The sequence below is a fragment of the Sturnira hondurensis genome, unplaced genomic scaffold (assembly GCF_014824575.4).
Source record: "Sturnira hondurensis isolate 20B ecotype Veracruz unplaced genomic scaffold, ASM1482457v3 Scaffold0005509, whole genome shotgun sequence".
In the NCBI taxonomy this organism is placed as follows: Eukaryota; Metazoa; Chordata; class Mammalia; order Chiroptera; family Phyllostomidae; genus Sturnira; species Sturnira hondurensis.
Genome location: NW_028078140.1, coordinates 412,087 through 438,092, shown reverse-complemented (window position 1 = coordinate 438,092; position 26,006 = coordinate 412,087). Strand labels below are relative to the sequence as shown.

The window sequence follows — 26,006 nt, the reverse complement described above, 5'->3', positions numbered from 1 at the left end:
ATGATTATTGAGACAATGTAATTCAATTTGTACTTGTAAACTTAAAGAAATAAATTTAGTGTTTTATAAATTTCAATGTTTCCACCTGACATATCCTTTTTTAAATGATAGTACTTGAAAGTAGCAAACAATTATGTCTAAGTTGGAGGAAACCTTGAGCATTCCTTAATTTGATAGTAGTTTTAACAAAACAATGATGGGTAGATGCAAGCATGGAATATGCTCATATATTAAATAAAATCACACCCAAAATGAATTTAAAAGGTCTACTAAATTTGTTTTTTAATATACTTTTTTTGAAACCCTCTTTTCAAATGAATAATTTGGCATGGCTATAACTTTCCTATACAAAGTGGGATTAAACATATGAGTATAGGATACAGCCTTTGGGGGAAGGCAAAAGCATTTATTCATTATTATAGTGAGAATGCGATTCATTCAATGCACTTTTATACACAGTATTGCAAACACATAATACAAAACAGAAGAATTGCTTTTGAAAATTCACATAAGATAGATTTCTCTCTCTCCCTCCTTTTCTTTCTCCTTGATTAATTGCAGTTATTTTTCTTTATTTAAATCCCACTTATAGTTTGCAATGGAATGCAAATAAAACTGGCCCACAGACATAAAAATGCACCATGTTGCATATAAGCCCCAAGTTTATATTTTACATGTTATTCTTACATGTCAGTATTTAAATTATATTAGTCTTTCCAAAAATCTTAGGTAAGTAAAACTGTAATTAATTTATCTCGATGTGAAAAGTCATCGATGGTTGATTTATGAATAATCAACACTTTATGCAACTGATAAGTGGTAAATGTCTTTGGAAAATCGCTAATGCCACATGGGTAAACATACAAAGATGGTTGAGATCAAGATGTTTTGTGTATATTTTTGCCATCATCACAGAATCTATTTTTGTGCCTGACAATGATCTTTTAACAATATCTATAAAACTGATATGCCAAGAATTTGAGTAATACCTTAATCTTTAATAATTCACTTTAGTTTTGATGAACATGTAGTGATATTTAGCTGGAGGACTGAACAACTTTCATAAACTTGTCTACACCTAAAAGTTTTTGTACCAGTTTTATTGCCAATATAGCAGGGGAGCCTGTATAGCACAAGGTAAAAACAGTTCTTTAAAAAAGACTGGGAAGTTGGCTCTGCATACCCTTTGGAAGATCAGAAAAAATGTGGCTTCTGTTTTATTAACATTATGGTGTTGATAATACTATCTACCTCACACAACTACTGATTTTATAGTTAGCTATTATGTAAGCAAGAAATTATTAAAGAAGCTTTCACACAGTTTTGGATAAAGAGCTATTAATACTGATACTAGATCAATCGCATGAAAACTAACAGTGTTTTCTACTCTGTTTAGTGCAAGACTTATGCATGTGTGCTAGAAAGTCATCTAATGGGACTCACGATTGACTTTAGCACAGGATTTATCTGCTTTGATGCTGCGACAAAGGTAATGTGTTTTGGTCACCTCTGAGAAGTGTGCTCCAGACATTCTGATTAAAGAATTATTGAAGTAACTTCAAACACCTGTCAGCATTTTAATTGGTTATCTTGTGTCAAATTTAGAATTCTCATTTTTGTTAATAAAAGTTAAATTATATTTTAATATTTTTATAGAAAGCAAAGGGTGGAAATAAGGGAAAGAGATGGGGAGGGCTGGGGTGATGGGGATGGGTGGGGGGAAAGGCAGAAAACTGTACTTGAACAACAATAAAAATGTTAAAAAATTAAAAAAAATAAAATTTCAATATAACAGATGTGTTGCCACAAAACATTAGAACCATATAAACTGAATATATAGTATGTGTACATACATATGAGAGGGGACCCCAAAACAGAATTTATTCCTTAACAATGGTGTATTTATTCTTACATATTTGAATTTCAGTCACCTTCAAAGTACTTTCCATTTGATGCAATGCACTTATTGAGACTTTTTTTTCCATTTGTTGGAAACTTGTTATTTCACCTATTTTTGAACTTGTTGATTTTGATGCCTTTTAGTGCCTCTGCTGTTTTTGTTCCACCTCTTCCACATCAGCAAAATGTTTCCCTTTGGGAACTTTTTAATAGGGGAACATAAAAAAGTCGACTGAGGCAAAATTATCTGAACAGGGAAGGTGGGGCACAGGGGTCATGCTGTTTTTTGGTCAAAAACTACTCAACACTCAGCATGGTGTGGGCAGGTGCACTTGTAAGTCGCCCATCATAAAATGGGCAAATGTATTCAAAGAATCTTCAAACAAATTTCACTGAAGCCAAAGGCGGCCTCTGACAACAATGCCAACTGGTACAGTAACACGAATGGATTCCTAGAATACTCAACTTCAAGAGAAGCATGTACCTCCAGGGGCCTGCCCTCCAGAAGATAATTCCATTTTGGGGAAGTCCCCCCTCACTCATATATGTGTGTGGGTATATATGTATATATAGAATATATAGAATATATATATATACACACATATAATATATATATATATGAACATATATATATAGAATATATATATGAACATATATATTCATTTTTCTCTTTTACTAAAGGTATGACATCATACTGAGAGAAAATTTTCTTTCTCAAACCTATATTTTACCTAGAAATTAAGCCTTGTATAGGATTTTCAAAAACAGGTGCAAATAAAATGTGACAGTAATATAAATATGTGAGAAAGGCAGAATGTATAGACAGTGGGATTGTTTTGATCTTGGGAAAATGAAAGTCTAGTGACACATTCAGTTGCTCACAGCCAAGCAAGATGTGGGCTGATGTTTGGAGATCTTATGATTTTTTGTAACTAAGCAACCAAAATTGTCACACAAAATCTCACACTATTTAAAGATGGCCAATGTTTCTTTTTTTATTTTGAAATTGTAAAATGAATAAATAGCACACATATGCTGGTCATATTTGACTGTCCGGGGTATTGCCTTTGCCTAGTGACAAAAATTTCTTTCAAATATGGAATGCCAAATATTCAGTTGCCAACAGCTCCTTCAATAACTTTCATATGAGACTTATATAAATGTTTCCTATAAACTAAAGTCTCTCCTTCTCCTCTCCTCTGTATATGTGTGTGTGTGTGTGTGTGTGTGTGTACGTGTATAATACTTTCCAAAATCAGCCCAGGCTCATAAGTATTAAATCAGTTTAATGAATTTACTAATTTAATTATTAACCAAATCCATATGTATTTATTAATATAAGTAATTTAAAAGATAAATTAATATGATTGGAGAAAAAAGTTGAAGTCTGATTTTTAAAAAAGAAAATATCATTGCCACTAAACCCTACCACATGGTGAAAGAATATATATCTTATACTAGTAGAGAAGAGGGAAACACTATTCATCTGAACACATTTCTTTTTTTTAAATTTTATTTATTTATCTTTAGAGGGGAAGGGAAGGAGAGAAGGAGAGAAATATCAATGTATGGTTGCCTCTCGTGAGTCCCCTGCTGGGAACTGGCCTGCAACCCAGGCATGTGCTCTGACTGGGAATCAAACTGCGATCGTGTGGTTCACAGGCCCGCGCTCAATCAAATGAGCTACACCAGCCAGAGCTGAACACATTTCTGAAAGCCTGAATCTATTCTGAGCTTCTCTTTACGTTGTGTATAATGATGATATGGATGGTCTACTCAACATGTGTACAGCTTCTTGCTTGGGTGTGCTGGGCAGGAGGGATTAATTAGGAGAAGCTAAGCAAATTGTTATGATACCATCCAGGGCAAACTATTAACTGGGATATGAGATTTTAGTCAGTATGAGTTTGACCCACAAGAAAAATCCAAGACCTTCAGGAGTAGTGATCACTATCCTTCCATTTCTGACAGCTGTTGGAAGTATCTAACTTCAAGGCAATTAGATATTTGGGAGGGATGGAAAATAATCTATACACATTATAATTAAGATAGTATCATTGCTAAAACTGTGACACTGGAGCATGAAAGGGAGATCTATTAACAATTACATCAGCACAACCAGACAAGACCCAGAGAGCCCTGGGCAAACCAAGGCGCTGACCTTACTGCAAAAAAGTTGTGTCACCACATGGAGTGAGCCCAGAAGTTATTTTCAAATACAAAAAAGGTCATTGTTACATATAAATTAAAATATATTTCATTTTAATAATTTATTTAAATAATGCAATAAAACTTAGTTATTTTTCTCTATATTTGTGTGGAAAGAATCCTTGAGGATGTATCCAGCAGATTTTTAGAATGTTTGAATGCTAGAGTTTATGGTATCAATATTACTCGTATCCTTTAGCTGTACATATTCTGTTTTTGTGCTCTGCATCTTGATCAGGCTTTGAAGTGAGTGTGTAAGCAAACTGATGTTCTTGTAATAAAGTACAGATTCCAGGAAAGGGAAGAATGGTGTTCTGAGTGGCTGAGTATATATGAATCAAATACTGCACTGTTTACACAGCACAAAGGAGAGAATTGACACATTAATGTATTTTAAAAACCTTTTTTAGTATTTATAAGAAATTTTGAAAAAAACAAAATAAACAATAATGAAAAATTAAACCAAAACACCAGATCAGGAACTTTTGTGGCTGGAAATGAGAATCACGATGATTTTAGATCATTTTAAAATGCTACACATTTGGGAGCAGTGAGATGTCTGGAAATGTCAAACTGTTTCTCATTATTTATTACTTGTGCATGAAAGTGCCCAGAGAAAACCATTTTCCTGGATTTCCAAGAGAGTACAAGACACATGGAATAGCACTGTATTCCACAAATGTCGCTTTACATTAGCAACATAGCAATAGATTTTACACTCTTTTTTTTCCTTTGGTGTTGCCGTGTTGTCATATACAACACAGCTTGATCTTTGTAAACTTCATTTTTGTGAAAAAGCAGCCCGATGGTGTTAGAGAAAGGTTTTCTTAGTAATGTGTCAAAGTATGATATTGAATACTTAGAGGAGGTCTGTTCAGAAGGCATCCAGCTATATAATATGAACAATGCAGCCATTTATTGAAGAAGATACAAGATAAAAGAAACACTGTACATAGGACAAGGATGCCTCAGTCCCCTTCAAAGTAGGCACCTTGGGACCTCACACAGTTCTCCCAATCACCATCAGCTGCCCCATCTTGTTTTCCTGAATCTCATAGACAGTGTCAAATCTCTTCCCTTCCAAAGGTGATTTATCTTTGGAGAAGCCAGAAATTGCAGGGCACCAAGTCTGGGTTGTATGAGGGTTCAGTCACCTGGGTGGTGTGATATTTCACCAAAGAACTCTACCAGAGAGGTGATGCATGAGGGGCATGTTGTAGTACTGAAGCTGCCAATTGGCCACAACTGTAGCCGTCTGAATTATCTGGATAGTTTCTGCAAAGGAATGTCCAAGCTTAATGCAAAATTGGGTGCAGATTGGTTGCCCTACTTGCTCAGTTATTTTTTAATGTGAAGGCCGCACAGTACACATGCTCATTCAACAATGTCTACCACTCCCACTGGCTAGTACAGAGAAATCATTGTTCACACATGCACATTCCAGTCCGCTATCTTTGACTGCCAGGTTACATCGAGATGTCATGCAAACTGTTCTCACTAATTAACAATGGCTAGACTTTCTCCAGACACATCTTGTATGATTCTCATATCTTAAACTATAGATTTGTTGCCATTAAATTTATTTAAAATGCAAATGTGCATTAATTAATTATAGATATTAATAGATTTCCATGTAAACAGAGACTTTAAGAGTAATAGTTTCAAATATTCATTGAAAATTTGCTGTTTATAGAGGGGTACAGAAGGGGTATGCATGTTAGTCTTGGGTGTTCAAGGAAGGCTTCACAGAAATTGAGGTTCCAAGGGTAAGATTTTGCAAATATTTGTCAGTAAGGAAGGACATTTAATTTAATGTCACAGGAGATGAGAGATCAAGTCTGTGGGTAACCAACAGCCAGATTACAAAAGGGAGCCTATTGAAGAATTTGGATTTGATACTAAGAATATTTCTAGAGGGTTTAAGACATAAGAAGGAAATGATCAAATGTGTATTTGACAGAACAAAACTTGTAGGACAGTGTGTGGCTGAGATGGAGAAAACCTGGACAAACTCCAGATTCTAAGGTTTTTAAATCCGCCCTGCACTGGCCATCTATCACTCTATGCTGCATCCCTGAGAAAATGATGTGCATGGTAGATGGGATCAAACACATTGTTACAAGTTGAACATGAAAATAATCTCATCGTGTATTTACTATGAGTGGAAAATGAGTACAGGAGAAGGAAGTAGGACAGCACTTGAGAAAATAAAACAGGTTAGGTGCCATTGCACGTTTGAACTGAAGCAGATGGACACTGTGGACGGATTATTCTAGCCCAGGTATACAGATTGCATTGATTTCGGGGAGGCAAGACTGAATTAATGGGCATCTACATTTCCCCTTGATAATTTAGGAGAATAACTTATTTTTAAAGCATGGATTTTGTAGAAAAACAACAACAAAATGAAGGACAGTGCTTTTTATCTATTTCACACAGGGGACGCTTGAGCTCTGATGATTAAAATGAGGATGAAGGCACTGCAGACCCCCCTCACTCCCAGTCATGCTGAAGCCCAGAGGGTGAGCCCTATTCCAGGGGCTCCACTGGCAGTAACTGGAACATGAGGATTTCCACCCTAGGTTAAAGTTCATTGCAATGTATGGAACACCATACATCTTGACTGTCAAACCTGGGTAAAAGTAAAAGACAGTAATACTCATAATGTTACTGTTTTTCTGGTAGAATTTCTGAATGCATTAGTTCCCCAAAATTGTTGTAGTCTGGTAGTCTTTTAAATAGTTGAATTTGAGAAATGCGAAGAGAGTGTTTTTTAAAAACTTCTTTACTTAAAAGCCTTTTTATTTCAGTGTATCTAAAAACACACAGAATATTAAAAATATATTTTAAAATCATTGTTGGAATATAGATCTATGAGGATAATAAATTATGAGGTAACGTTTCAAGTATGTTAGAAGCTATCATAATGATATTATCTTTTATTTTTGTCTCCATAGCTTTCAATAAATATAAATTTAAAACATTATCTGGGGGAAATCTGCACAATCCATGCATATGCATGGTGACCTGCATGCTTATGTTCTGTGTAATAAAAGATAGTCACGTTTACTGAAATCATTTCCTCTTGTTTTCTATATTTTCTCTATAAAATTAGAATACATTCTGTTTCTAAATAATTGTGCTTCTGCACTAAATTGTGAATACAATTATTAATAAAATACATCAATATTTATATTTTATTCATACTGTTACCAGGACCCCAATATTTGAGTCCATCAAAATTTATGAGCAGGAGTTTGCAATATAGACATTAAGTTTATTAAATAATTTGCCAGTTCAGAGTATGGGGAACTAATGGTCTAAAGACTGGATTCCCAGGTATTGTCACAAGACACCATGACTTAAGAGTTAGGGGTCTTGCTGGAAGCTGATTGGGCAGAGGTGAGGTAAGGCTAATAACAAATTGTTTCTTTAAGTCTTGCAGACAGCTCTGTGGGTGGCTCTGGTGTCCTTCTGTCCATTCTCATGGGAAAGTAGCCAAGAGGTCCTTTCACTTTAGGGCTCAGGAGCTGAAATATAACAGCCTGCCAGATGTCAGTACATGTGACCATTGGCCAGGTCCAGGCTATTGTCCTCTGCTGCCTTTTGGGATTTCTATTTATCTAGAGGGATATATAAATAAATAAATAAATAAATAAACAAACAAACATATGTAGGTGTGTATATATATATATATATATATATATATATATCCCTCATAGTCATAGCCTTTGACTATATATATAGATAGACACATACACACATACACACACACACACACACACACACATATGGAGAGAGAGATGATTTTCAGAGTTAGAATTTAAAACTAAATTTAATCAAAGTCATAAAGACCCTTGGTTTTAATACTTTTTCACCACAAGATATATGACCTTCATATATACACACACATTACATAATATGTGTATTTGACTTTTTCTAAAAAGCATTTACATAATTGTATCATAATTATAATGTAAATTCCATACTTCCAGCTTCTTAAAATAGAATTAAGCCTTTAAAAATTATGCTATTTATTTCATAGTATTGGAATTATTCATATCAAAGGTGATTATTAAGAATCCAAAAGAAAAATTGAAATTATTCAAATGACTATCTACTTGAAATGTCTTTCACATAAATAGAAAATTTAAATATAGGTATGCTGTGATGTCATTATGGCAATATTTATACAAATCTTACCATGTTTCTTTTTACAGTATCTTTCAATCTTTTATTTTCTAATTGTATAATTTGTAGCTCCAAAACATGGACAAAGAGTTTGGAGTTTTTATATTCTTCTTCAGATAAATTATTTTTTCTTTGCCTTTAGGAGAATGAAGAACATTGCATTTTTTTTCAAAACAAACTCAGACATTTAGGGAAACAATCTATCAGGTAATTTCTTTTTAACCCTCAAGCATTTCAAAGATCCCCCTAAAATAAATGTTCAAAAGGAAAATATTGACACCAGTTTTTATACCAGAATTATTAGCTAACTGTAATATATAATAAAATCCTGGAGTTTTGTTCGCTAGTTGCAATCCAAGGACATCATAAAGTACTGTAGAAATTAACACATTTTATTACCTATAGTATTTATAATTTGAGTATATAAAGAACTAAATCAGGTAAGAATAAAAAATTCTTCAAAGGTAAAGTAATGAGGCAGCAAATAATGAGAAGCCTTGGTCCTTGCAGTAAAATTTGACACTTCACAAAGTGTCACATCAGTTAGCTAAGGCCACAAAATTCCTGTGTAACATACACACGGTGACAATACTTCCCTGGCTTGCAGCAGTAAATATTTATTTCTCACATTTCTGTGGAATTCAGACTAGTATTGATCTGATGAGGGCTCATCAGGAAGTCTGCAGTTTGAATGGTTCCCTCAAACATCTGCTTTTTGGTTCTGCTCTTCTTGTGCTTTGTTCTTCTTGGAACCAGGCTAGCCCAGGAAGGTCCACTTTCTGCAGATGGCAAGGGTAGAAGAGAGCAAGTATAATATGAAATTCTTTAGCCTTTGCTGTTGGAATAATTGAAAAATTGGTCAAAGCATGTCATGTGACTGAGACTACAACCAAGTAAGAAGACAGATCACCCTAGTCCATGGCGGGAGGACACTTCACAGTTACACTGCAATAGGCATATATATCAGGAATGATGAGAATTAGGGTTGATACGACAGTGCCAACGACCATGGAAAAACAAGAACAGATTTTATGCAAGTAACAGGATGCAATCTACAATGAGTTTGGCACCCTGGTAGAGAATGATTTGGAGAAAGGGAGAGTGAATGTTGGGAAGGGAGGAGGTAATTAGAGAACCTGTGGCTTAGGGTAGGGATTTTTGAGAATGCTAAGTGGCAGGGATTGATTAATAACAATGATAAATTCTCAATAGGGCTTGGGGAGACAAAGGATATTACTATGTATGACAACAAAGTTTCTGACCTGGAAAATTGTGGGAAAAGGAAATAGAATAAAAAATGAGAGGATTTTCAAGACATCTTTTGAATTAACTGTCATGAAAGTAGCTTTGGAGAGGTCACTGCATATTATTACTATGTTCAATATAAAAATGAAGACACTTTTTTTCACTTTTCTAGTACTGTGTATCTTACATTAGTTTAATAACTTGTCTCTCTATCTTAGAAAAGTACACACCAGCATAGTGTGATATAGCAAAGATTCAGATATTATAAGCAGAGTATATAGTGGACTTAAGTGCCAAGGTGTAGTTCTAATAGCTTTTCTATATATGATGCAGCATTATGTAACATATTACTCATCTGAGAATGACTCCTATCCAAAGAGGCTTCCTGGTCTTGCCCTGGCCAAGTGGCTCAGTTGGTTGGGGCATTGTCCCATTCACCAAAATGTTGCCAGTTTGATTTTTGGTCAGAGAACATACCTGGGTTGCAGGTTTGATCCCCCGTCAGGGTATGTATGGGAGACAACTGATGTCTTCCTTTCTGTCTCTCTCTCTCTCCCTGCTCTTTCTTCTTGAATCAATAAAAACATATCATCATGTAAAGGTTTTTTTAAGGAAAAAGAGACTTTCTAGCCTCTAATACAAAATTTTTGGCTGGCAGAATTCACCAGAGAACCAAGATACAAAGTATTTCCAAATTCATTTTTATACTTCATATTTATCTATTCTTAATAAATTCATTCATGCATTAGACTTATATATTCTCTCTCGAACCTTGCATAATTTAGACTCTCATGTCCAATTGCTTGTAATATTATATGGCCTTTTAAACTAAATCAAAGTGATTCAATGCAGAAAGATTATACATCACAAAATAATCCATTATATGTTGCTGATTTAATGAATATAATAGTTTCCCAAGTTATGACATTTGCATTTGAGCCAAAGGTAAGCTACCAATTTCTAGAGATACAAAGTTCTTATACTTTGGGGAGTTGTTATTATGTTAAGGGGAAAATAACTGATTCATACCAATGAAGCTCATAATTCAATTTTAGAAATCAAATTAGAAAATGTGAAGAATAATGTTGCCTCAAAATAAAGACATGCACAAGCTCATGTGTTAAATTAGCAGTTATTTAATAAAGAGCTTAATCTCTGCCAGTGGAGCAGCCTGTGGACAATCTAGAGGGAATAAAACCATGATGGCTTATTACATTGCACAGGTATTTTGACTTGGATGAAACTATCAGAGGAAACTCATTTTTCTCTCAGAGCCACTGCTGTCCATTGGGCTGGCTATGTGTGCAGATGATAAAAAAAAATAATTAGGAAAAAAGTTGATTTGTATAAATAATTGATAATAAGAAGTATAAATGCAACTGAATTTTATTGTGCTGCTAGAAAACACAATAAACAACAATAAATAAAACAAAACCAAAGCCCTGAATATTTGAGAAATTTGTCCCAATAAAACCAAGTTTTTTTGCCAGTGTCTATTTTGTTGCTAACATGTGAAGTTTCTCGAAATCAAATTAGTGTGTTAAAAGTAACAAATGGCATTCTATGTCCAATTGTATGTAAAAGATGTTAGTGCTTCTTTCTCACATATATTTTGATTATCTTTTTGAAAATATTTATATAACCATTATTAAAATAAGTACTCTATGCATATCAACTCACCAGGTTAATGATTTTATCACGAAATATCCCACAAGATCTGAGTTTTGGAAACACTTACTTTGCTTTTTTTTTACTTCATTATAGATTCCAAATGAATTGTTAGAGTGAAAATAATATGTGTCTTTGAATGTTTCATGTATTTGATGGATGAGGATACACACACACACACACACACACGTATAAGTAGTAGAGTCCATTTCAGGGGAATCAATTTAAATGAAATATGTTGATGGAGACTCTGAACTTGATTGGAGAACTTCATCCAGTCTTTAATGTAGGTGACCCTCCTGATGATAATGAATTTCTGTTCTGTTAACTCCAGCTCAGACATGCATCTTGATATCTAAGGCTGCATATTCAACACAGTGTGTCCAACAATGTGCCTCTTGTTCAATTTGGTTTGAGTACTTGAACCAAAATAAATCAAAATTGTATTTTATACTCTCCTTCTTCCTTAACAACTCCCTCTAAATAAATCTAGAAGGTGTATTTAGATACACCTTCTCACATGGATTAATATAATATTGTTCCATAGGCCTTCTCAGTTTATTGAACATCCACTTTTATGCATCAGCTATGTGCCATAACCAGTGATAAACACTAGAAATATAGAAATAGTCATGGTCAAATCTTTCAAAGAGTCTGAAATCTCATGGGAAAAACAGATCTAGACCTGAGTGCTTTTAGAAAGTATGGGGAAAAGTGAAAGCACTTTAAAGACTCAGAGTTACACCCTTCTCTGTTCCATTCCACACCATTACAAGATTAACAATACTACTTTTTAAAAATATATTTTATTGATTATGCTATTACAGTTATTCCATTTTTTCTCTCCTTTATTTCCCTCTGCCCTGTACCCCCCTCCCACCAGCATTCCCCCACCTTAGTTCATGTCCATAACTATAAGTCATACATATAAATTCTTTGGCTTCCCCATTTCTCATACTATTCTTAACTTTCTCCCATCTACTTTGTACGTATCATGTATGCTTCTTACATCCTGTACTCTTTCCCCCATTCTCCTTCCTCCCCCTCCCCACTGATAATCCTCCAATGTGATCTCCACTTCTGTGAATCTGTTCCTATTCTAGTTTTTTTGCTTAGTTTGTTTTTGTTTTTGTCTTTTTAAGTTCAGTTGTTAATAGCTGTGAGTTAGCTGTCCTTTTACAGCTCGTATTTTTTATCTTCTCTTTCATAGATAAGTCCCTTTAACATTTCATATAATAAAGGCTTGGTGATAATTAACTCCTTTAACTTCACCTTATCTGGGAAGCACTTTATCTGCCCTTCCATTCTAAATGATAGCTTTGCTAAAAGGAGTAATATTGAATGTAAGTCCTTGCCTCTGATGACTTTGAATACTTCTTTCCAGACCATTCTTGCCTGCAAGGTTTCTTTTGAGAAATCTGCTGGTAGTCTTATGGGAACTCCTTTGTAGGTAACTGTCTCCTTTTTTCTCACTGTTTTTAAGATTATCTCCTTATGTTTAATCTTGGGTAATGTTATTATAATGTGTCTTGGTGTGTGATTCCTTGGGTCCAACTTCTTTGGGACCCTCCTGGACTTCCTAGAAGTCTGTTTTCTTTGGCAGGTTGGTGAACTTCTCCTTCATGAGTTTTTCAAATAAGTTTTCAATTTCTTGCTCTTCCTCTTCTTCTTCTGTCATCCATATGATTCGGATGTTGGGGCATTTAAAGTGTCCTGGAGGTTCTTAAGCTTCTCCTCATTTGTTTGAATTCTTGTTTCTTCATTCTGTTTTGGTTAATTGTTTATTTCTTCCTTCAGGTCCAAACCATTGATTTGAATCCTGATTTCCTTCCTGTTGCCATTGATTCCCTAAACATTTTCCTTTTTTCACTTTTCATAGCCTTCACTTTTTCTTCTATTTTGGGACCATACTCAACCACTTCTGATTCCAGTATTCAGAACCAGCGAAATTCCTGATTACCAGTATTTTGAACTATGCATCTTGTAGGTTGGCTATCTTTTTTGCCTAGTTGTATATTTTCTGGAGCTTTGATCTGTTCTTTCATTGGGGCTTTTTTTTGTTGTTGGTCTTGGCTTGTCTCTTACTTAGTCAGTGGCAGAACCTTAGATAGAACCTTAGAGGTTCTATCTACGAGCAGAACCTTAGAACCTTAGATATTGGCCAGGGCAGGGTAACCCACATTGTGGTGTTGTGGCACTGTGTATGGGGGAGTGGTCTAAGAGAGAACATTGCCACTTGCTTCTGCTCTCAGTTACTTCCTCTGCTACCCTTAAGCAAATTGGGCCCTTTAATAAGATATTAATGGTGCTGTTTCCTTGGTGGATGGTTTTATGTATGCTCTAGGACCTTGTGGGTCTCTCCAATGAACTCTTCTGTGAGGCTAGGAGTTTCTCCTGCTGCCACAACCCCCACAGGTGTCTTCAGTCAGAGGTTTTGAGGCTTTTTCCCCCTGCACTGGAATCCTGGGTTCTGCGGCTGCAGAACCAGCGCCTCAGTTGTTTCTCCTGGTTTATCAGTGCACAAATGTGGAACAGCCCACTTTACCATCTGCTGCCCCACCATGTCTGCCAGCCACCATGTCACCCAGTCCTCCATCTGGTGCCTTGCTGTGAGTCCACACCTCCTATCAGTCTAGAAATGTTTCTTTAACTCTTTGGTTGTCAGACTTCTATACAGTTCAGTTTTTTGTCAATTCTAGTTATTTTTTTAAATTGTCCTTCTTTTGGTTATGTGAGGAGGCAAAGTGTATCTACCTACACTTCCATCTTGGTCAGATGTCTCAGATTAACAATACTTCTATGATGTAAAGTCAACTATGTCATTAGTCTTTCTTGTTAAATTGCTTTAGTGGCTTCTTACTGCCTTTAAGACAACCATTAGCATAGTAGATAAGCCTTTCAATGCTCTGGTCTTTGATTGCAATTAAGCATCATCTCCCGCATTCCTTCAGCTCAGTGGCTCAACCGTATTACATGACTTTCCAAATAACATTCCCATAACTTATTTTTATCCTTGAATATAAATCTTTATCCAAAAAGCCTTCTTTCAGCAATCTGATTTAGATGTCCCTTTGAGAGCAGAGAATTGTAAGCATACCCTAACATGGCACTTATCAATCATTATGCCTTGCAACTGATTCTGGTGGAGATATTAACTCTAATCCTTTGTCTAGACTCAAGTGCAGGTCAAGCACACATATTTAATTTAATGACTAGTGGTGAAGATATTAATGGATGTACTACTTTTAAGGAAATAAATGAAATGTATGAGCTTTCATCTATTCTGTGATCTTTTTATGTTTCTATTTGATACTTTTATTTATCATCAGCACTCAAATTTACAAAATTTATAAAATTATTCTGTAGATGAAGTGCTAATATTAGTGAAAATGCAATTACTTAAGTCCAAAATACTTACTTAAGATAATTTTACATGAATGAAATATTATAGAAATATAAAGATGTGTAAAGAAAAATTTGTTTGAGAAAAGGTTTTTCATAGTGTTCTATTAAATATGCTCCCTAGCCCTGGCTGGCGTAGCTCAGTGGATTGAGCGTGGGCCTGCGAACCAGATGATGCGGTTCCATTCCCAGTCAGGGCACGTGCCTGGGTTGCAGGCTGGTTCCTTGCAGGCTAACTACCACCAGGGGAAGCACAAAAGGCAACCATACATTGATGTTTCTCTCCCTCTCTCCTTCCCTTCTAAAGATAAATAAATAAATAAAATCTTAAAAAAAATATGCTCCCTACTCCACTCATATAAAAAAAGAAGAAAAAGGAGCCACTTTTAGAACATTAACATTGAAAGGGGTGATATATAAATAGAAGACAAAAGCAGATATATGTTTGTGGGCTTTTTGTCCTTTTCAGGGTCGCTGAAAAATGGAAATAGGACTGCATGGGAAGATCCGATATACTACTTAATTAGAAGACTCAAAATACAATCTGCAGGAAAAATAAGCCTGCTTATGGGTATTGCTGGGCAAACAGTTAAATATCAAATACCATGTGATCAGTGTTATATGGAGTAAACTGAATCCTAGCTTCAAAGTATCTTTGTTGTAATTTTTAATTTTTTGTATGTAATAAGTTGTAATATATATAAATTGTTATTTTGGTGTCTTTACCCTCTCAGTAGTAATATTCTACTTCCATTTTTCATAAAACTGATGACATAATGCTTAAATTACCTTAAATTTTCTTTATATGTAGAAATTGTTTCAGTTTTTTTAAGAGGAATTTTTATGTGAGATGTAGATATTTGGGGCATGTAAACAGTGAACTGATAAGGAAATTGATAAAGGATGTATTATAGGTTATTTTTGCCTAGTTTTGTTCAATATTATACTTTTATTATCATTATATAATTTTATTTTTATTCATATGTAATTAATGAAGTTTTTGAAGACTATTTAAGGAATACTTGATGCTATATGAAGGTGAATTCGTTCACTAATCTCCAACCCTTAACTGAGCTTGCTTTGCGTCCCAGCTCTCTGTGATGGATTACAGCCAGGTGTAAAAATCTTAGTTATAAAGAACAAAAATAAATAGCAAGGATAGCTTTTTTTCTTTTTTCTTCCCATTGAAGTTATCTGCATAAGTGGTTTTTTCAAACCTTAAGCCAATTCCAACAAGGATCTTACACAAATAAATAGCTTAATGGAATATTTTACTTGTAGAAAGAGAAAAGAAAGCTTAAAATAGAAGAATGACAGACAGGGAAGAATAAACTATGACTCAGAAAACACTGTGTTTGAAAAAAATCAATAAATTGCTTTTCTGGGTTTAATGTTTTGTAGTGAATGTGACTCTGGGTCTCTTCTCTATTATATGAAAGGAATCAGGCATTTTCAATGATAATTCATTTATAATTATTCTCAATAAATGGTTCTGTGATGTTTAGTTAAATAAATAATTATAGAAAACAAAGCAGCAGGTTGAGATAAAAGAAGAAATATAAACCATGGAGAATCACAGACTTAGGTTTGATTCCTACTTATTAGTTATAAAATATTATGAATGTATAAGATGTTTTCTTAATTCTATCTGGAAAATGTCAATATTCTAGCTAGTGCATTGCTGTTGCAGAGATTAGAAAAAACGTAGGACAAGACCTAGAATAGTGTTATGTTTATTGTAGTAGGAAAGACAATATTCCATGGAAGGATAAAAGCAGATACAAAGAATGCTTCACAGGTATTAAATGAGCTACTTTTAAAATGATTTGTATATGCCTTCACCCGTCAATGTCAGGAATAAATGATAGAGTCCATAGTATGTCCCTCATTTTCTTCACATAAATATTTTTCTGTTTTTTTTATGCAACTCAGTAATTTTTATTGCAACTGGAAGACAATACATCACAGAAACTTTATGGTAGGTTTGGGGGAAAGTGTTATTTACAATAAATGATGAAAGTTTGTCTTTGGCAATATGATTACATGTGCAGAATGCAAAATGCAAGTATGGATACCTTCAAAGCAACACTGTCAGGTCCTTACGTTTGGCTGATCATGCCTGCCTCCACATTGCTCCACACCGTGGACGCCACTGAACATCACTTTCCTTCTCCTTTCTGGCTCTCCTTTCCATTTGTGATATTGGCAGTTTCATACGGAAAGTACAGGAAAGAAAATTGGCTTTTGAAAAAATTATTACTCTAGTAAATTAATTTGGCCAGGTAGGCCTAATAATAATCAATGTTTCATCTTCAAAACACATGGATTAATCATTGTTAATAAGCACATTTTTATAAAGATTAATCCCTAGTTTTAGAATAGTGACTTTAAATTATAAACCTCAAATAGCATTGAATCTAAGGTTTCTGCCCTTTATCTGCTCTCCTGCATTATTTTACATAAAATACATCTATTGTAAAGAGTAGCTCAGAGGCAAATGAATCATTTTTTAAAAATTCTTAATTGTGAGAGTACTTTGATCAATAAGATTTTACTATGTATGAAATCTGTCCAGAAAAACGTCCAGTCGTTGTTAATATAACAAACGAGAGTGGTTTGCATGATATCTGTGTAACCTGGCCATCACGGGGAGGGGACTGGAATGCACATACATGAACAATGGCAACTTCACTCTACTAGCCAGTGGGGATAGTAAACAGTGTTGCGTGAGCATGTGGTCTGTGTGGCCAATGCATTCAAAATGACTGAGTAGAGCAATAAATCCAGATCCAATTTTGTGTTAAGCTTGCACATTCCCCTGTGGAAACTATTTGGATGATTCAGACTGCTTGCTACTGACAGTGGGAAAACTAGAAGTTGATCTGGGGATTTCAAAATCCACTGTGTGCAAGATTTTAATGCAGGATCTGGGCATGAAACTAGTCGTGGCAAAATTCATTCTGTGACTTCTGCTACCAGAGCAGATGGAACATCATAATGCAGTTGCTAATGATGCGGGGAGAACTGTGTGAGGTCCCAAGGTGCCCTCTTTGAAGGGGACTGAGGTGACACTTTCCTATGTACAATGTTTATTGTATCTTTTATCTTCTTCAATACATGTCTCTATTTTTCATATTGCATGCTGGATACTTTCTGGACAAACTTCATATTTTTCATATTATTTGCTTTCTTCCTTTGTTGTCTTCAATAACTTTATTATCATTACAGTACTGAAAATGCTGTGATTCATTGTGGGTTTCTTACATATAGGTATCTTTGTTTCCAGCTTGTTATGCTCTTAAAACATTTCAATGCATCTTCAAAATGCCAGACACATTTTGTATTTATTATTCAAAGAAATGTTGCTTTCAATACTATTTCTGACTGTCAAAAACAAGCAAATAAATTAGTTTTAGTAAATCGATAAGATATTTTGAATCAATTATAACTATACTAAAATTCATTTAATATTTTATTTTACAATATGAATTTTTGTTGTTTCTCAAAATATATTGCATGAGAAAAGCTACCTGGTAAAACAAAATTAAATGAGTTTCTTGCCTAAAAATATCCTGATACTTTCTTATGCAAATGAACCTCTCATATCAAATGCATTTGGCCATCTTTGAGCTCCTTTTTCTCCAGGAGCACATAGAAGGTATGCATAGAAAGATTTGGAAAAGTGAATATATAGTCTGTGACCATTCATTATAAAGGCTTTGGGTCAAATACCAGATTTTAAATATATTCAGAAATTTCTTAATCTATCTATATCTATCTATATCTATCTACCTATCTATCTACCTATCTATCTATTTAATCTATCCCCTCTTTTTGTACTTGATCTACATCAAGTTCAACCAAACACTGCTGCTTGTGGTTGGAAATTTCACACTACTTTGTAAGTTTTCATTTTAACATATGCTTTCCCCACCTCTCCTAAATGCATGTCTCCAATATAGCCTAACAACCAAATAATGAAAAAGAAAAAAAGAAACATTTTTCTTCTTCAGTATTTATTTTATCTTAATGCATTTCTTATACAAAAGTTAGGTTCATTTTGTGTCTGCTGTATAGCAACCACTCCATTATAATCAAGGAATGCAGTGCTGAGCTAGTTAAACCAACTACCTGTCTACTTGAAGCTTCCTTTACAGTGAAGAGAGACAAAGCAGGATGATTGCAGATTGCAGACTGCAGTTAGATCTGTGAGGAAGTGAACAAAGCATTGACAAAGAGAACTCAGAACGGCCTTTTAATAGGCTGTCAGGACAAGAGTTTCTGAGGCATTGGTATTTCTACTGGGGCCCTAGATGGAGAGAATGCAACAGTTATGAGTGAGTTGGGGGAAGAATTTTCAAGCAGAGAGAACAGAAAGCATTAAGCAAGAAGTCTAAAAGGATTTATTTATTTATTTATTTTCAGAAACATAAAGGAGCGAGAGATCATTCTGATTGCAAAAATGAAAAAAAATAAAATGGATTCATATTTTTATTGTACTTTATCTCAGCCCTTTATTTCATATTACTTGTATTTAACATTTGCATTATACTTTAAGTGATCTAAGTTAACTACCTTCTCTGTATTTGATATCAGAAAAAGGATAGATCATTGCTTTTGGAGATTATCACAGGTGTAATGGGGATAATCACAAGGAATAAAGATAACAAATGAAAAATATTGTGCATTTATGATTATTGATAATTAAATAAGAGGTATCTGATCTATGGAATAGATATGAGAGTAGAATACATAATCAAATATGTTCCTCAAATTGAAGTTCCCTGTAATTCTAGCTGAACATCAGGCCCCTTGGTGGTCAATAAATGAGGTGGTATGCAATTTACTGTCCACAATGTAGTAATAAATGATTATTTAAGAGATAATGAAATGGATTTATGATATTGGTGAACTCTTAAAATGGTTTTGTTCAAAATTAATTTTAAAAGACCATAATGCTTAAACTGTAAACATATTTAGGCACAGTAAAGAAAAAATAAGAGATATTTACATCAGTTGTCTAAGCATTAACAAGCAAGGTCATTATTTTTGGAACATAATTTAGTAAATTATCACAGCTTGTTAAGATGCAATTATGAGTGGTGTATTTACCATTACCAATGGTGTAATCAAGTACACTTTAGCTACACACATTTCTTAATATAGGAAAATACTGATTTTAACAGCTGCTGTGCTCTATTTATAGTATATGTTCATATTATCACTGCAATTGCGAACAACATATTCAGTTTTAAACTATAATTGAATTTTGTGGTAGCATGCATCATGATATATATTGTGATTTTGACATAATAAAATTTATAAACCTTTATTTTGATTTCACAAATTAACTCAAAATGAGTTATTAAAATTAACTAATTTTCTTTTTCTTTCCTTTTTTGTTGTTGTTGTTCAAGCACAATTGTCTCCACTCCCCCCCACCACCACCACCCTCTCTTCCCCTCCCCTCCAACCCTCAATCCCATCCTTCTTTGGCTTTGTCCATGGGTCCTTTATATGTGTTCCTTGATGACTATTCCTCTTCTTTTCCTATTTATCCCCCTCACCTCCCCACCATCTGGTTACTGTCAGTTTGTTCTTTATTTCAATGTCTGGCCATATTTTGCTTGCTTGTTTATTTTTTTGATTAGGTTCCACTAATAGGTGAGATCATATGGTATTTGCCTTTTATTGCCTGGCTTATTTTACTTAACATAATGCTCTCCAATTCTATCCATGCTGTTGCAAAGGGTAGGAGCTCCTTTCTTTCTGCTATGTAGTATTCCATTGTGTAAATGTACCTTAGCTTTTGATCCACTCATTTACTGATGGGCACTTAGGTTGCTTCCAGCACTTGGCTATTGCAGGTTGTGTTGCTATGAAAATTGGGTGCGTAGGTTCTTTTGGATTGGTGTTTCAGGATTCTTAGGGTATAATCCCAGCAGTAAAATTTCTGGGTCAAAAGACAGTTCCATTTTTATTTTTTTGAGGAAATTCCAAACTGTTTTCCATAGTTGTTGCACCAGTCTGCATTCCCACCAATAGCATACTAGATTTCCCTTTTCTCCACATCCTCACCAGCACTCGTTTGTTCATTTGTTTATGATGGCCATTCTGACTGGTGTGAAGTGGTATCTCATTGTGGTTTTAATTTGCATCTCTCTGATAATGAATTTTCTAATTGAAACATTGATGGTCAATGTTTTAGTCAAAATAGTGGCATAGATAAACATGGTACTAGATTGATCAAAATTACAACTAAACTACAGAACAACTGTCATTCCAATCTACATTAAATCTAGCTGAACACAAGTCCTAAAATTTAAGATATGAAGAAGAAGCCACATTGAGACCCATAGGAGGGGTGGAGACACAGAAAAGTTGATTCCACACCTACATGTATCAGATAAAAATTGGGAAGGGCAACTTACCACAACTTTCCATTATCAACAAATAAAGAGCATTATGCTAAGTGAAATAAGCCAGGCAGAGAAAGACAAATATCACATAATCTCACCCATAAGTGGAAGCTAATCAGCAAAACAAACAAATAAGCAAAATAGAAATAGAGGCTTAAAAATAAAGAACAAACTTACAGCAACAAGAGGGGAGGAGGTGGAAGGGGAATAATGGGGGCAACAAGGGGAAAAGACAAGGCAAGGAATACAAATAGAGGACTCATGGACATGGCCAATGGGAATGGGTTGGCTGTGAAAGTGTGGGGGGATGGGGCAGGGGAGAGCAAGGGGAAAAAGTCTGGACAACGGTAATTGAACGACATATATATTAATAATTATATACACACACACACACACACACACACATATATATATATATATATATATATATATATATATAATTATTAAGCATATAGAAGAGTTGAATGGCATGATCAATAAAGCTGACCTAATGAGCATAGAATACTATACACAATAATTGAAGATTATAGATATGCTATATTCAATTGCAAATAAAACATTTACCAACATTTACCATACTATAGGCTATAAAACCAGTTTTTAAATTGTTTTTTAAATTGTTTTTTAAATTTGTTTTGAAGATTTCATTTTTTTGTTTCTTTTGTGGACAGAGGGAGAGGGAGGAGGGAAGAGACACCAGTTGGTTGCCTCTCACAGGCCCCTAGTGGGGGACTTGGACCACAACCCAGGCATATGCCCTGGCTGCAAATCAAACCAGTGACCTCTCAGTTCTCAGGCTGGTATTGGATCCATGGGGCCACACTAGCTAGAGCTTTAATTGTATTTTATTATTATGCTATTAGAGTTGTCCTGGCTCTTCCCCTTTTGCCCCTTTCCAACCAGCACCCCCTATTCCTCAGGCAATCCCCACATTGTTTTTCATGTCCATGGGTCATGCATATATGTTCTATGGCTCCTCTATTTCCTGTGCTGTGCTTTGCATCCCCATGACTATTCTGTAGTTACCAATTTGTATTTCGTAATACATTCACCTTTTTCACCCAAACTCCTGGCCCCATCCCATCTGGTAGCCATCAAAACATTCTCTGTATCTCTGATTTCTGTTCTATTTTTTATTTTGTTTTTTAGATTCCATTGATACATATTCAGTATCATTTTATTGTTCACATTTTTTATTTTTTTCCTAGAGCAGGCCCTTTAACATTTCATATAATACTGGTTCAGTGGTGAGGAATTTTTTAGCTTTTTCTTCTCTGGGAAGCTCTTTATATGTACTTCAATTCTAAATGATAGCATTTCAGGATAGAGTAATCTTAGTTCTAGGTCCTGTCTTTTTATCACTTTGAATATTTCTTGCCAATCTCTTCTTGACTGCAGTTTCTCTTGAGAAATCAGTTGACAGTCTTATGGGGGCTTCCTTGTAGGTAACTAACTGCTTTTCTCTTGCTGCTTTTAAAATTCTCTCTTCTATTAAGCTTTGGCAGTTTAATTATGATGTGTCTTGGTGTGGACTTCATTTGGACTTTCTCTGGACTTTCATTTGGGACAGGTTTCTTTTTGTCCTTCTTTAGACAGACTCCCTGTGTTTATTTCTATGTAATAGGTAGAGTTGGTTGTTTTCCAGGCTTGGTAGACTGGCCAAATATAGTAGGTGTTCTGTATGGTCCAGTGGCTTAGTCTCCCTATCACCTAAGTGGGGGTACTCATGGTATACCTCCCATTTGGGCTGTGCACACCCTCTTGTTGTAATTGAGCTTTGATTGTTGGCACATCCAATGTCAGCCACCTCCTGCATTCTGTCTAAACTCACACAACATAAGCTACAAAGTTATGGGCTGCTTTTTTGCTGGCCTTGGAGGTGCCTGGGCAAGACCAATTTGAGAACCAAGGCCAGCTGCTGGGCCTGAGGCAACTTGGTGAGAGATACTAGGATCTCTGAAGTGAGGTGCTACTTGTTTGAGAAAATTTAGAAAAATCTAAAGCATGGGCCAAGACAAACAATTTCAATGGAAAAGCCACTGGAAATAGCTTGCTTGGATGAGCCTGAAAGTTGGGTGGGGCAGGGCCTCAGGGAATCACCAGCATGAGGCAGATAGTGTGAGCCAGGTTGATGGAGTCTCAGATATGGTTCCCACCTGTCAGCTCTGTGGTGGGAAGGGCTTAGAAAAGGAACAGTGACCTCTGCCAATACCTCTGTCTGGGAGAAAGTTGACCTTCACCTCTCACTCTGAGGCTGGGCAGTTCAGTTCTTCTCCATATGTCTCTAATGCTTTTCAATATGCTGTCCCCATGCTGGGGCTCAGAGCAGGTGACTCTGAGTAATCCTATGCATGGACCTTTTAAAAGGAACTGCCAGGGAGTCCAGCAATTTCTTTCTTTCTCAGCCTCAATCCCTGCTGGTTTTTAGAGCCAGAAGTTATGGAGACTTACCTTCCTGGCACTCAAACCCTGGGCTGGCAGGCCTAGTGTGGGACTGGGAATCCTTACACCTGAGATTGCCTCCCAGTTTGTATCTGTCACATTTGGGCTTTGGGACCAGCTCATTCTATGTCTCCACCCCTCCTACCAGTCTCAATTTGGGTTCTTCTTTAATTCCATAGTTGTAGGACTTTAATTCAGCACAGTCTCCGACACTTCTGAATGATGGTTGTTTTATAGTTTGGTTTTCACTTCGATGTGATTGTGTGAGGAGGTGAGCTGTGTTTATCTATACTGCCATCCTTACCAGGAGTCCTAAAGTCAGTCTCATACTTCAAAGGACCGAAACCATACAGAGTATATTATCAGACCACAGGAGAATTATGCTAGAAATCAGTATCAAAAAGATAATAGGAAATCTCTCTTTTAAAATGATAAAATATACTTCCAAATAACCCAGGGATCAAGAGAGAAATAAATGTACAGCATAGGTAATATAGTCAATAATACCATAATAATGATATAGGGTGCCAGCTTTGAAGAGCCAGGGGAACAATAGGTAGCTAAGCTTACATATAAGAACAAGGACATAGAAACTGAACAGAGATTCCAGTTGTTACACACTGCAGGGTAAACAAACACTACATAATTAGTCCAAGCACATCACTACAACAACAACAATAAATAAATAAATAAATAAACAAATAAATATTTAAAAACAAAGAAACAAGATGTAGCCCACACAAAGGAGAAAACAGCTTATATACATTGTTTCTGGGAAAGCCTAGATGATGGATAAATTACATAAAGATTTCAAATAAGCTATTATAAATAGGTTCAAATAACTAAAAGAAACCATGTAAAAAAGTATTAAAGGAATGTTTAATGACAATGATTCATCATATAAGAAATATTAATAAATGCAAATGATAGAAATAAATGGAAACTCTGTAGTTAAATGGTACCAAAAAATGAAACAAAAAATTTACTCAAGGGGTTCAACAGCAGATTTGAGCTTCTAGAAGTAAAAAAAATAACAAACCCAAAAGTAGATCAATAGTACCAGAGATGTGGAACTAAATAACAAACTGACAGTGACCAGGGGGGGAGGGGTAGCAGAAGGGAATAACAGGGGAAAAAGGGCAAGGGTCAAGAAAGGAATGTGTATAAAGGACCCATGGACAAAGACAACAGGGTGGGGATGGTTGAATGTGGGAGGTGGGGGTTGGATAAGACAGGGGAAACTAATAGAAGAAAAATGGGGACAACTGTAATTGAACAACAGTAAAAAATCTTTAAAATTAAAAGAAACATAGATTAATAGAGATTACTCAGTCTAAAGAACAGAATGCAAAAGGAATGAAGAAAAGTGAATAATCTCAGAGGCCTGTGAGACAGCATCTAACATACCACATATGCATAATGGTCATGCCAGAAGAGGAAAGGAGGAAAAAAAGGACATAACAAGTACTGGAAGAATGATGGGTGAAATTTCTCAAAGTAGATGAAAAATTTATGTATCCAAGAAGTTTAGTGAATTCCAAGAGCAATCACAATGATATTCACAACTAGAGAGATATTAATCAAACTGTCAAAATCCAAAGCCAAAAAGAAAAACTTGTAAACAGCAGGAGAAAAATTACATGTAATATGCAAAGGAACTACAAAAAGATTAACAGCTGACTTCTCATCAGAAACATTAGAGACAAATGGAAGCAACCAAGTGCCCATCAGTAGAAGAGTGGATGAAAATAGTTCTGGTACGTAAGCAATTATACAATGGAATGTCACTTGGCCATAAAAAAGAATAAAATATTACAATTTGCGACAGCATAAATGAACCTAGAGGGCATTATACTAAGTGAAATAACTCAGAGAAAGACAAATACCATATGATTTCACTTATATGCGGAATTTAGTGAACAATGTAAATAAATGGACAAAACAGAAATATACACATTGATGCAGAGAGCAGATTGGTAGTTACTGCAGACTGGAAGGGTGTTGGGGGACTGGGTGGGGAAGGTGAGGAGATTAAGAAGTACAAAGTGGGTCCTGGCCAGGTGGGTCAGTTGTTTGGATCATAGTGTCATACAGCAAAAGATTTTGTGTCCAATCCCTGGTAGAGCACGTACAGAGGTTGTAGATTTGATCCCCAGTCAGGGTGTATATGGAAGGCAATCCATCAATGTGTCTCTCTCATATAGATGTTTCTCTCTTTCTTTCTCTCTCCTCATTCCTTTCTCTCCAAAATCAATAAGTATGTCCTCAGGTGAGGATTTTTTAAAAAGTACAGATTGGCAGTTGTCAAGTGGCCACAGGGATGTAAAACATAGCATAAAGAATATATTAATAGTCAATAATATTTTAATAACTATTTATGGTGCCACGTGGGTACTAGAAATATCAGGGAGAATACTTTGTAAAGTATATGATTGTCTAACCACTATGCTGTACAGCCAAAACTAATACAAAATTATATAGAATGTAAGTCATAATTTAAAAATAAAGTATAGCCCTGGATGGTGTGGCTCA

The 26,006-nt window shown here is 35.2% G+C and overlaps 1 protein-coding gene and 1 long non-coding RNA gene across 2 annotated transcripts in view; one reads left to right on the top strand and one right to left on the bottom strand.

Moving 5' to 3' along the window:
• LOC118987919 (gamma-1-syntrophin-like) overlaps positions 1-26,006 on the top strand; it is a 110,633-nt gene that overhangs the window by 40,430 nt on the left and 44,197 nt on the right. The window contains exon 6 of the mRNA XM_037047260.1: positions 1,397-1,489. Within this exon, the coding sequence (XP_036903155.1) occupies positions 1,397-1,489 (93 nt within the window). The remainder of the gene's footprint in view (positions 1-1,396; positions 1,490-26,006) is intronic.
• Positions 16,731-25,497, bottom strand: LOC118987920 (uncharacterized). The gene is made up of 3 exons (XR_005066680.1): positions 25,485-25,497; positions 18,418-18,421; positions 16,731-16,901 (listed from the first exon to the last, which is right to left on the bottom strand). It is a non-coding gene; the product is annotated as an uncharacterized LOC118987920 (long non-coding RNA).